This window comes from Zingiber officinale, chromosome 9A (genome assembly GCF_018446385.1).
Source record: "Zingiber officinale cultivar Zhangliang chromosome 9A, Zo_v1.1, whole genome shotgun sequence".
NCBI lineage: Eukaryota > Viridiplantae > Streptophyta > Magnoliopsida > Zingiberales > Zingiberaceae > Zingiber > Zingiber officinale.
The window spans coordinates 39,982,194-39,995,800 of NC_056002.1; the positions used below are offsets into that span (position 1 = coordinate 39,982,194).

A 13,607-nucleotide genomic window follows, 5' to 3' on the forward strand; every position below is an offset into this window, starting at 1 on the left:
TAGGAGATCAACTCTACAAGAAGGCCTTCTCCCGTCCGCTCCTAAAATGCGTCAGCTGGGAAGACGCCGAGTACATCCTTCGAGAAGTGCACCAAGGTTCGTGCGGTGGACATCCAGGCGGACGGTCGTTAACCAGGAAGATTTTGCTAGCCGGGTATTTTTGGCCAACACTTCAAAAGGATGCTGCCCGGACCGTTGCAAATTGTCTATCCTGTCAGAAGTATCACAGCATGTCCCACCGACCGGCAGATGAGATGAAAGCATCAACTGTGGCCTGCCCGTTCGACCAATGGGGGATGGACATCGTGGGACCCTTCCCCATGGCTACCGGGCAGCGGAAGTTCTTATTGGTGGCGGTCGACTACTTCTCAAAATGGGTAGAAGCTGAGCCACTTGCAAAAATATCCGAGCAGATGGTTAAAAAGTTTATATGGCAAAATATCATCTGCCGCTTTGGCATCCCAAGACGACTCGTCTCCGACAACGGACGTCAATTCACTGGGAGGCTGCTCGGGAAGTGGTGCGAAAGTTATGGCATCGAGCAGCACTTCACATCGGTGGCATACCCCCAGAGTAACGGTCAAGCCGAGGTAACCAACCGGGAGATTCTCAGAATTTTACGGGCTCGGCTCGACCATGAAGGAGGCAACTGGGTAGACGAACTGCCGGGCGTCCTATGGGCTCTCCGCACGACACCAAAGGAGGGAACGGGCGTCACTCCATTTCACTTAGTATATGGAGGCGAAGCAGTCATCCCGATTGAAGTTGGGGTGGAGTCCGTTCGGGTACAAAATTATGATGAAGATAACGCCGAACGGAGGAGCATGAAGCTAGACTTGGTCGAAGAGGAAAGAGCTAAAGCGTCCGTCCGGCTGATGGCGTACCGGCAACGTATGAAACAGAACTACAACCGGCGCGTGATCCCCAAAGCCTTTCAAGTAGGCGACCTAGTTTGGAAGAAAGTCAAGCCGGTTGGAGATGTCGGCAAGTTGGAAGCTCCCTGGGCAGGACCCTTTGAAGTGGTCGAGAAGCTCCGTTCGGGCGTTTATTACCTCAAGGATGCAGAAGGTCGGATGCTGGATCGGCCATGGAGTGCAAATCACCTTCAGCCATATAGAGCTGGGTGATAGGTGTGCTTTTGCTCTATTTTGTATAAATTCAAAATAGCTGTACTCCTTTTATCGCAGGAAACAAATTATTCCCAAGGCATTCTGTGTTTATAGCCGAACGGTTGGTTATCCGAAGGCCCCGTGCCGCTCGGCCGGAGGTAAATTATCGGAGCCAAGCGCTCGATGACGAAGGCCCCGAGCTGCTCAGCCGGAGGTATATTGTACGAGCCAAAGGCTCAATTCCGAAGACCCTGTGCCGTTCGGCCAGGAAAACGTTGTCCAAATTAGACTTAAAAGCCCGACGAGCTCCGTCGTTAAAGATCGAGAGCCGCGCCGACTGGCTATAAATATCCGCGCCGGCGAGCTCCGTCGTTAAAGATCGAGAGTCGCGCCAACCGGCTATAAATATCCGCGCCGACGAGCTCCATCGTTAAAGATCGAGAGCCGCGCCGACCGGCTATAAATATCCGCGCCGACGAGCTCCGTCGTTAAAGATCGAGAGTCGCGCCGACCGGCTATAAATATCCGCGCCGACGAAGGAGTGCCGACCGGCTATAAATATCCGCGCCGACGAGCTCCGTCGTTAAAGATCGAGAGCCGCGCCGACCGGCTATAAATATCCGCACCGACGAGCTCCGTCGTTAAAGATCGAGAGCCGCACCGACCGGCTATAAATATCTGCGCTGACCAGCTCCGTCGTTAAATATCGAGAGCCGCGCCGACCGACTATAAATATCCGAGCGGAAAACCGACGAGCTCCGTCGTTAAAGATCGAGAGTCAGTCCGGCGACTATAAATACCCCGGGCGGACGAACGAATATCAGAGAATAAGAAACCGCGGAAACCACAAGTATTAAAACATTTAGGCCCGCTCGGGCGTTGGTCCTTCGATACTTGGCGTTTGTTGATTTCACACAGGCTAGATATGTGCAGAGCGAGTAGGCCCTCCCGCTCGGACTTTGTTTAATGGGTTAAGCTGATCGGCCGCGTGACGGAGAACACTTAGAGCATGACTGACTCTAAGCATAAACGTTAAGCAAACAGAAGAATATTATGGATAATGATCAGGAAGACGCAAGCAAAGACATAATTGCATTAAAGGGAAAGCATGCCGGACGGCAAATACAAAAAGTTGCGCTGGGCGTAAGAAATGCAAAAACAAGATAGAGCCGAGAAACACTCTTCACTCGGGGTCTTCGAAGTTGAAGAAATCGTCCGGAATGTCGTCTGTCATGGCCGCCAGATCGGAGGCGGGAATGTGCATTCCCGCAGGAAGGTAGCCACCCTTCTTCAAGTAGGTTATAGTGACCTTAACGGCCTCGGCAAAGGTTGAAGAGACGCTGCCGCCAAATTTCGTGCCGAACCTCTCCGAGCGGAGGTAATCTTGACGTGCAGCAGCCAGACGACTCGGCTCCCTTCCTTGTACTTTCTGAGCGCCGCCCGGGAGGCAATTAGTGAATCTTGAAGAACTTTCTGGTCCACCTCCGCTTTAGTGCGTTCAGCTGAGCGCCCATCCCGTTCGGTAGTTAGTTGGGCTTCCAGCTCCTTAGATCGCTGATCTAGGGCTCGGACTTCAACTTTCATCTTGTCCAGATCAGCGATCGCCCGCTTCTTCCGGCTACTGGCGCGCTTCACGTCTTCGTCGCGTTTCTTCACCAAGCCTTCAAGTCGAGCCACCTCTGTAGCCAGGTCGGCCTCGCGGGCTTGTTTCTCCCGCTCGGCCGATGGAACCCTCGAGACTTGGAGCTTTTCCATAAGATCCTCCAGCTCGGCCAGCCGATGGCTAGTGGCGATTTGCTCAGCCCAATGCTGTAAAGGAAGTAATAAAATCAGGAACCGAACAGTAGCATGGCACAGGAAGAAAAATGAACCTACCTGAGTAGCCTGCTGCATGTGGTTATCGCCGAGCTGCTTGGGCATCATGAGGGCCACCCGAATCTGGGCGTCCTCGAAAAGTTTGGCGAGCGGACCCGTCAAGGTTATTTCATGAACGGGGCTTGATGGCCGATCGGCAGACAATAAATATTCCTCCGACGGGAATCGAAGGGTAGTCTTGATGGTCAGGTGGCCGGCCGGCGCTTCCTCAGCCGCAGTCGCCTGGCCCGAGGACTCCCCTATGGTTGAAGTTTCGCCCAACCGTCGTAAGCGACGACGAGTCCGTGGAGGAGAGCCAGAGGGCTGTGAGGTGGGCGAGGCCACGGGGGTCCTGATCTGCGAAGGCGTGCGATCTGGAGAAGCGATCTCGATCGGCGCCTGCGGTTCGCCCTCTGGGGTCGGCGGAAGGCTGGACTCTCTTCGACGTTTCCGCCGAACTTCCCGTGGTGAATCCCCGGCCTGGGGGACTCCTAGCTCGGCTGGAGCAGAGGAAACAGGATCCGCCTCAACCTCCGTTGAAGCGGGTTGGGTAACTTCTGTTTCGGCGGATGCGTCCCCCCCTCTCCTGTAGCTGCCGGGCGGCTGGGGGTAGCCGCCTCAATTTCCACGGCCTTCAATTTCAGATGATCGGTAGCCTTGAAGCCCCACATGACTTCAGCTGCAGTGGAAGAAATTAAAATCAGTTAGACAAAAAAGGCGAAGGGAGTAAAGAGTCCTTACCCATGCGGTAGGGGAGATTGGCCCGAACGGGAGATAATCCAAAAATGTACAACACCCCCTTGAGAAGCAACTGGTCGATTTTGTACCGCTGACCGGACAAGCAATTTGCCGCATGAAGGTAGGCCGGATTGCTTCTGAATTTGCCGAGCTCCGGCTGGGTCGGCACAGCGGTCTGCCATTTGGTTCTGAATGCTGGCCGCTCGGGAAGTCGTATATAGAAGAAGAACTCCCTCCAGTGCTTGTTGGAGGTCGACATGTTCTCAAAAAATTTGAAGCCTATTCTGCTTTGGAAAATAAAAGTACCCAACTCAGATTGTTTGGGGTAGAAGAAGTAGTGGAATATTTTGGGGGTGGGATGCAACCTAAAGAGGACGACAATCCCGCTCAGCAGCCTAAAGGAATTCGGCACAAGTTGGCCGAGCGGGATGCGGAAATAATTACAAACTTCCAAAATAAATGGATGAGTAGGAAATCTAAGGCCGCCCTGGAATTGATCCAGAAAAAAACAAATAGTACCGGTCGGCGGGTTATGGGGCCGGTCGGTCGGGCCGGCTACAACTATTTCATGGTTGTGCGGGATCCCGTAGGTCCTAACAACGCGCCGGGCGTGCTCCTCATCTAACCTACTCTCCATACTCATATACCACGGACCGTGAACCTCGGTAGCGGGTGCAGAAGTGCTCGCCATGACTAAAGAAGGGAAGGAAGCCTAGCAATACTCGGAAACAAGGGGACGAGAGAAGAGAAGAAGCTTACTTAGGGAAGATCAAAGGAAAGAAGCCCAGGAACTCGAAAACCACAGGAAAGCAAGCACTGGGAGTCGTCGGAGTAAGCTAGCAGCAGGCAGCTTCGACAGAGGACGCGCGATGAAACAGAAAGTGCGACGTGAAGGCCAAAACGAGGGCTTTATACAAACGAGACCGCTCAGCCTCGTCCGTCGGATGAAGGGCACAAGAGACGAGGTCATCATCTAGCCGTTCATTTCAAAACAAAGAGCGTCCCATCGTACGGAGCGTCACCGCCACTAGAGACAAGCCACGTGGTGCTCTATCACCAAGCGCAATTAATGCGCCCATACCGCGCATGCTTCGGCTTAAAGAAAAAGACTTGCGCGATTTTCGAGAGGATTTAGACAAGCAAACATCCACGTTGGGCGCCAAGGAATACAAAGCGAAGAGCCGAGTGGATAAATTTAGCATGAGGGCCGAACGGCTCAAGGGATATCAGCAGCAGCGATAAGGCGATGACCGCCCGCTCGGACACACAGTCCAGTCAGTCGGACTCACTGCCTCCTTCGACTAGACTTGAAGGGGAGGCAAGTGATCCGGCGGTAAGAATGGGGGACCCACAGATGGGGTCCCGTCCTAGCGGAGCTAGAGATTACCCAGCCAAAGGTTTGGGTTTCCGACGCCAAAGCAGAAGAACCGGAGCCGAGTGGCCGAGCAGAGGTGTCCGCTCGGCCGAGGACAGAATGGCCGAGCGGAGGTGTCCGCTCGGCCGGAATCGTGGCGAGGGAACAGTGGTTAGCCGAGCGGCCTATTCGCTCGGCTCGGGATATGATATGCCAGCAAAGGCATGATGATTAGACTGTACGCAAGATGACACTATTAAAGGCCCCACCATCACGTCACGGAAAGGTTGATACAGTAGCAGTATGGTCTTATGGATGCCCTTCTGACAGGCCCACACCTAGGCATGGTCGAAAGCAGGTGATCGCTTCGATTAGTGTGCCCAGGCTCCTTCGAGAGGTCTATATAAGGCCTCCATTTCTTCAACCGGAGGTACACAAGTCTACATTTTCTAAGCCACTTTCTTATTCCTTCGCCTAACTTGAGCGTCGGAGGGCCGTCGCCGGGACACCCCCCCCGGCTCGGTTTTGTTGCAGGTTCGCCGGAGCACTCGAGGATACAGCAGGGAGCGCCACATCCCCAGCGTCTATTGATACTGGTTCGGACAGGATCATAGTATTTCAAAATAAAATTTAAAAAATCTAGGATGAACCTAAAAATATTAAAATATTTAAAAAGCAAGTGCTAGTGAACGTTTTAATCAACGTTGAATTTGAACGGTTGAGTAGCAATTATTCAACGATTAATTTTTTTATTTAAAAAAATTTCTATAAATATACTCTCAATATTTTATTATTTTTATCATTTTCTCAACTCTATTTCTTTCCACCATAAAAATACCTTAAAAGACTTGATTAATTCTGAATAAATTAATTGAAGGATGATGTGGAGAATATAGATAAACAAAGAATGCTCCGACTATATAAGGAACAACAAATAGTATGTCAAAGCGCTCAAAGTTCTTCCGGAAGAACGCGAAGGTGAAGGTATTTAAATCGGGATTATGAAGTTAGATATGCTTGTCTTTTTAATGATTATTTCTCTAATGAGCCAACATATCCTGATGATATATTTCGACGTCGATTTCGAATGTAAATAGGGTTATTTTTTCATATAGTCAATATCTTGAAAAATCATTCAGAATATTTTCAGTGGATGGTCAATGCGACAGGAAAAAATATTTGTTGCCACTTTAGAAATGTACGGCGACTATCCATCAATTGGCATATGAAGTCCCTGTTGATCATTATGATGAGTATCTACGGATTGCTGACTCAACTGTCATCCAATACTTATTCAACTTCTATTGATGTATAATTGAATATTCAAGGCTCAATATTTAAGAAGACCTAATGTTGTTGATATCCAACACTTGCTTGAAATGCATGAACAAAGACATGACTTCTCTGGCGTGTTGGGTAGTCTCGATTGCATGCATTGATAATGGAACAATTGCCTTGTCGCTTGGAAAGACCAATTTACTCAGGGAGATCATGACGTTCCAACAATTGCGCTTGAAGTAATCACATCTACAAACTTATGGGATATAACATGCCTTTTTTTGGGATTGCAAGATCGCGTAATAATATCAACGTGCTTAACGAATCATCTTTATTCAACAACATCTTGCAAGGAAATGCACTCGAGGTTAATTTTAAGGTTAACAATACATAATATATAAAAGGATACTATCTAACCGATGAGATCTATCTGAAATGAGCTACTTTCATCAATAACTTCCATGTCCTCAGGATCCCAAGAGAAAATTATTTAAGGAACCATGAGAAAGGATTTCGAGCGAGCATTTGGAGTGCTCCAATCTCGATGGGCAATGATAAGAGAAGGGACGGATCCAGGAATTAGAGTTGGGGGGGGGGCTTGAACTTAATATAATAAATTATATATTATTATTAAAAATATATAATAAATTATATAGATATATAACAAAAAAAAAGTTATTACATTATATTATTCAACAAAGTTGTGCCCTACGAGATTTTGAAACATAAAATTCATCTATAATAGAATCTATATCTATATCTTTAGCTAAATCTCGTTCAATATAGAGTGTCAAACAATCTTCAAGAAAATCATCCTCCATTTTATTGCGAAGTGCCGTCTTCACATGCTTCATTGCTGAAAAGGCTCGCTCAGTAGTGGCAGTAGAAACAGGTAATGTCAAAACGAGATGAATCAATCTAGTTAACATAATGTAAACCTTTGACCGCCCACTCTCAGTCAATTGCTGACACAACTCAACAAGTGTAGAAGCCTTCAAATTTTGCATCACATCAAGTTTATAATGTACCAATTCATATTCCAAAGCAACGATGTCTTGATTTGTGAAATCTTCAGGATAAAACTTCTTTGCAAGTTTGCAAATATCATTACTGTTAATTGAATCAAATGAATTTTTCGGATCTAAAGCTGTACTAAGAGAAAGAAGTTCCACTGATGACTCATTGAACCGAGTATTTAACTCCATCAAAATGAAATCTATTGCTACATTAAAAACATCAAAGTGATAATGATGCTCAATTGTAGTTTGCTGACGAGAACGACCAATCTTATATAGGCAATCAAGGTCAGGCACATCAATATCATTTCTCGAACAAAAAACTTTCACTTCATGAAGAAATTCTTCCCACCCGCATTCTCTAAGTTTTTGAAGGATGGTTTTGGTAGTAGAGACAAATGTAATAGCAGTCAAAATGTCTTGAGATTTTCTTTGAAGAATTTGACAAAGAGTATCTGTTGTTCTCATAATTTTATGCATCAAGTGCAAAATGAACACAAATTCAAAGCTTGCCATGTTTCTGTAAATTCCCCGAACTTCAGCCTTAGCTCTTCCATTTGGAGAATAGTCACTAAGAACTTCAAAAACTTTGCAAGTTGCAGCGTACATACCTATCAAGTTTTTTACTGAGTCATAGTGAGAACTCCAACGACTAGCTCCTGCCCATTGCAAATTACCAATCTGATTGGCCCCACTTCCAGAATCACGTTCTCCAATTGCCAACATATGTTCAATTTCATTTCTTTGTGCAGTATGTAACTCAGCAATGCGTTTAGTAGAAGAAGTAACAATATTGACAATATTGTCCAAATGAGAAAAGAATTCCCAAATAACACTGACATCCTTAGCGGCAGAGACCAATGTTAATTGTAGTCGATGAGCAAAACAGTGAACATAGTATGCATAAGGACAATCTCTGAGAAATAATGTCTGGAGTCCATTCCACGCGCCACGCATATTGCTAGCACCATCATATCCTTGGCCTCTAAGTTTCTTAACTTGTAGATCATGATGAACAAGAACATTTGATATTTCTTTTTTCAAATTCAATGAGGTAGTATCACTAACACTTTTGATAGCAAAATATCTTTCTGTCAAAATCCCATGATTGTTCACAAACCTCAAGATAATGGCCATTTGCTCCCGTTTAGATATATCTCGTGCTTCATCAACAAGAATACAGAAGAATTTATCTCCAACTTCTTCACGAACCATCTGTCGTACTCTATTGGCCATAATATGTAAAATATCTTTCTGAATTTCTGGAGCAATATATTGGGCATTTTTTGGAGCATTCTCAAGTACAACTTCATTAATTTCCATACTCATTTTTGCAAAAGCCTTCACCAATTCAAGGAAATTCCCACAATTAGATGAAGATAGAGATTCATCATTACCTCTAAAGGCACAACCTTGAAGTGCTAGCCATCGAACAGTGACAATTGAGGTCTTCAAACGTAAACGATTTTTCTCCTTTTCTTCTTTAGCTTGAACATACATCACATTATCAATATGTTGAGAGGGTCTCATCAAATTTTCAGCCCTTCTCTCAGACATAGTATGAGGCGAAGAAGCTGCAGAACCAATATGGGCAAGAAATGCACATGTTTTTCCTTGGTTTACCCTTTTCCAATTGTCAAATCCTTCACTGACTAGTGCCGAGATATTAGATGAATTAATATCATTCAAAAAAAGAAAACAATAAAAACAATATGTCTTATTTGTTGAAGGCGAATACTCTAACCAATGAAATTTCTGAAACCATTTTTTCTGAAATTGACGATTTTTGTCACGCCCCAGAGGAGTCCCTGTCTGAGAAAATTTCGGCAGCATCTCCCCTGTACGGTGGACAATCTGAAACTTTTCTACATCTCACAAATACCTCAGCCACAGGCGGCTGGAATAATAACAACAAAATAAAACATCACCACACAGTTTATATAAGTAAACAGAAAGATAATACCCTGACTTGAAATCCACCCTACTCCACTACACTCGTTAAGCTCAAATCCGACGAACTCACCTCTTCTGCCGTCCAAGCAAGCATGTAGTAGAATAAAATCCAAATCCAAATCCATCGCAATAATAAAATCCATACAATATCCATAAGCAGAATAATCCAAAACATAACATGTTCAAAACAGTCTAGAACAGAAAAGAAACCAAAGAAAACCAAACATATCCTCGAGGTCTGCAGGGACCAGCACTACGTGCAGTGAGGACTAGCGACTGGAACTCCCTCCGGACAGCATCAACATGAAAATAACAACAATGGAGGCGGGGTGGGTCCAACACTCAGCAGGTACAATTGATATGCAAAGTAAAGAAATAACACCTCGCACTAATCATGCGTCAGTCTCCTGATAAAAATAAAGGTAAATGCAAACCGAAGAAGACAGGAGAGAATCTGTACTAACCAGGACCCGGTATAAGGACAAACAGTCCGAAAGGTATAGAAGACCTGTATGCATGTCAAACATAGGTATCCAAACAATATGCAGCATATAAATGCAACAATCACAATCACAAACAATAAATGCATCATGCATATGATGCTAATGTCATGGTCACCCCTGACGCCAGTCAGCCAACTCACAACATAAGTGGGACCAAGTGGGTAGGGCTGTGACGACCGTACACTCAGCAATACTACTCCTGATGAGTGATCGAGTGGACGGGATGCTGTCAGAGTACATACGTACTCCTACCCCAAATCATAAATGGGGGAGCGCAATGCTCTCATCTCCCGGTACACTATGACGGGGAGGAATCTCTAACGTGCTACACGCTGCGTCACACTACCCCTGAGCGGATCAACGGAGCACCGGAAGAGTCAAACTGACGTGCTACCACGCTGTGTCACGCTACCCATGAGCGTCACAACGGAGCACCGAACAGTGATGAAAACTGGCAAAGTGCTCGACAATAATGGAGCAATCTATAGCACAGCATGCGATCATGCAAATGGTGCATGTCACTAAGCATGGTAATATACTAAACCAACCTCTGGACATATAACAATGGGCACCATAGTGAATAAATCATATCAAGATATACTGATCAAATAAGGTATCAAACCTAGGTCCTGACATGGTAAAACATGGTTATATCACTACCCAAGAGCATGCGAAATCAGATAGGTATCAATACGAGATGCAAACAAACAATCAATCAAGCAGGCAACATGTATCGGGCAGTGATTAACCGAAACAAATAAGGAAACACAATTAATGCAAATTGTTAATTTCATTACTAAGCATATCAAAGATAATAAGTCAAAAGTACCCGCCTCCGATAAAATGGTCCAAATCTGACTCCGAGATATTCGTCTCGCGTCAAAGTCCTGTGATATCAAACATACATTTTTATTTAGCTACAAATTTAAACAAATAGCTAAACAAAAATCCTTAAGAACAATTTAGAGAAAAACCCTAAACCATAAACTTCAACCTTCCTAAATTAAATCCAAAGATTAACTAGGGTTAACTGCATTTAACCCTAATCATAACATTAGATTAAAAATCTAAAGCTAATCCAATCTACATAATCCTACTAACCATGTAATCCATATTTATACTAACAACAATGTATTTATCTCTTTCCAAAACTCACCTAGATATAGTGATTTCTCCGCTGGTCGTTGTGGGAAGAAGTAGCTGCTGGAAACTCACATAACAACCCCACAACAAATCCTACTTCACCTCACAGCTTTAATTAAATATTCACAGCACAACCTTGCTGAAATCTTTCCCTACAGATCAGATCAAATTGGTATCGTTAAGTGGGGATCACAAATCAAGCAATAACCTATCTAACAACCTCTAATCAACATAATTCCAAAACTCATCTTACCCCAATCCAGAGACACCCTTGTTGACACTCAGTCGAAGAAGGTACTGCTAGAAGTTACAGTCGGAGTTATGCGAAGCTGCTGCCCTCTTCGATGCTGTGGTGGCTCTGTGCCGACACAAAAACAATCCTCCGGATCGAAAGAAGGCCAAGAGAAGACAGCCGATGTTAGGGCAGGAGGTCAATTCGGGAGAAGAAGAGGGTTGCGGCGGCTTTGGTGTTGGCACGCAGAGATCAGAAGAGAGGAAAAGCTTAAGAACCCTACCTCTATCCTTGACGCACGCTCCCGGCTTCCGACTCCCGGCGATCTAGGGCACGGGTCCGCAAGGTAGAGGGCGTCAGCGCTAGGGCACGGGATACTTGCCGGCGCTCGGGAGAGGAAGAGAAGGAGAGGCCGGCAGTAGACTGAGATCTCTGAGGCGACGAGGCAACGGCAGAGGGAAAAACTGATCGGCTCGGGAAGAAGGAGCGTCGTGCGGCGCCGGTTAGGAGTGGTTAGGGCAGGAGACGGCGTCGCTGAAGGAAACGGGAAGAGATGAAGGCGCGGGGAAAAGAGAGAGATTAAAGAAAAAGAATAGAAAAAAGAAAAATAAATAAAGAAAATCAACTTTTCCTCATTTAAATGGGGTTGCCCTAATAGGCTTTCCCTGGCTCTATTTTATCCCCGTAAACTCGTCCATACGAGCTCCGAAAAATTCCCGAAAAAATTCTAAAAATTTCAAAAAATTCCCTTATTAATATTCGCCTATTTCCGGTATTTTACAATTTTGATTTCCAAATTTTGTAGCCGGATACTCCAACATATCTGGTTGATAAGGCCCCATCTTTAGATATGAACGTCTTATCTCATCTCGTATATTAACATGATATTCACATATTGGTTTTCTTTTTCCCGAATCTCGTTCAATACAAGCAGATGATGATTGATGGTCTTTGCTAGGAGAAGAAATTGAAGAAATTTGGACACTAGGAATGAGAAGACCTTCACTAGATTGATTTTCCATTGTAGTAGGAATTGAAGTACTTTCACTAGTTTCACGATCTCTCTTTTTAAAGAAAGATGATATTAATGTCTTTCCTTTCTTTGTAGCAGATTGATGTTCCATCTTGAAATAGTTAAAATTAAATCCCTAAATAAACAAGTAATAGGTTACTAATGGCTTAAAGTATAATGAATTAGGAAGGGAAATAGTTATATAACTTGAGATAAAATATAAATTATTATCTTATTCTAAAATAAAATACTGAAAGGCTGAAAGCTAAAGCCAATTGAAAATATTGATAAAATCAATTGTGAGAAAGACATTTAAATTTCAAGGTCATATGATAAATCATAATAGAACTCCATAAGACTATACTGATCAAAGATTTTCAAGCTTGGATGCCCTTGCAATCCGAGCTTGAAAATCCATAAAAAAAACAAGCCACGACCATAAAAAAAAACAAATCACAATATCAGATTTAAATATTGGTGCCGTGTTGATTAGTTAGTCATCAAAGATTTTTGTGATGACAATCCATTAAACAGCAATCTGACTTCTAATGACTAATGATAATCCATAAAAAAAAAGAAATTTTAAATCAACACGACACCAATTTTAAATCAACACGACTTTTAATGACTTCTATGAAACAGAAGTGGTGAAGCGGTGAAGCGATGAAGCCGGCTTTAGCAAAATGGCAAAACCAACACGGCAAGTCGGCAACGCGACCAACGCCATTAGAATGTGCGATGCTTTGGCAGCGAAGTCGACAGCAAGCCACAACATGCTCTCGCTGTTTAATGGTGGCCACGACAATGAAGTCGGAGGCGATTGCAAACATACAGTAGAAAGGAGGAGAAGAAAATATTAGGGATTTTGTCATTTAGGGTTACCTGTCCTCGGTCCTCCTGTGTCCAGAGTCTCGATGCTCATATGCTGCGTGCGAGGGCCGGTGTGGTAGTACCGATGCAGTGGAGTTATTCCGATGTTAGACGGTGCCGGTGCCGTGGTGCGCCTTCACCGTGTCGCCGGTTATCGGACGAAGCACGCCGCGTGTGTTGGAGATGGGAGCGGCTGAGCAAGTCAAAATCAAATATTATATTATACCTATTTTTTTTTTTTGGGCTGATAGGGCTGGGCTATAGCCCAGTATAGCTCTTGAATAGATCCGTCTCTAGATAAGAGGTCCAGTATAATTTTAGTACAAGGATAATTTGAAGGATTTCATGTACACATTGATTATTTTGCATAACATGATTATTAAGAATGAGAGAGATGTAATAGTGAATGGGTCGGATGATGAAGGAGATCCTCCGTCACAAATATTTCAAGACTCCACCCAAGAATTCCAAGAATACCTTCGGAGAAATTGCGAGCTACGTGATAATCAACTGCATTATTAATTTCGAGCCGACTTGGTTGAACA

General features: G+C 44.6%; 1 protein-coding gene across 1 annotated transcript; it reads right to left on the reverse strand.

Moving 5' to 3' along the window:
• Window positions 1-7,025: 7,025 nt before the first annotated feature.
• LOC122019159 (zinc finger MYM-type protein 1-like) lies at window positions 7,026-8,906 on the reverse strand. Its single transcript, XM_042576654.1, has one exon. The coding sequence runs from the start codon at window positions 8,904-8,906 to the stop codon at window positions 7,026-7,028; it is 1,881 nt and encodes a 626-aa protein (XP_042432588.1).
• Window positions 8,907-13,607: the final 4,701 nt, after the last annotated feature.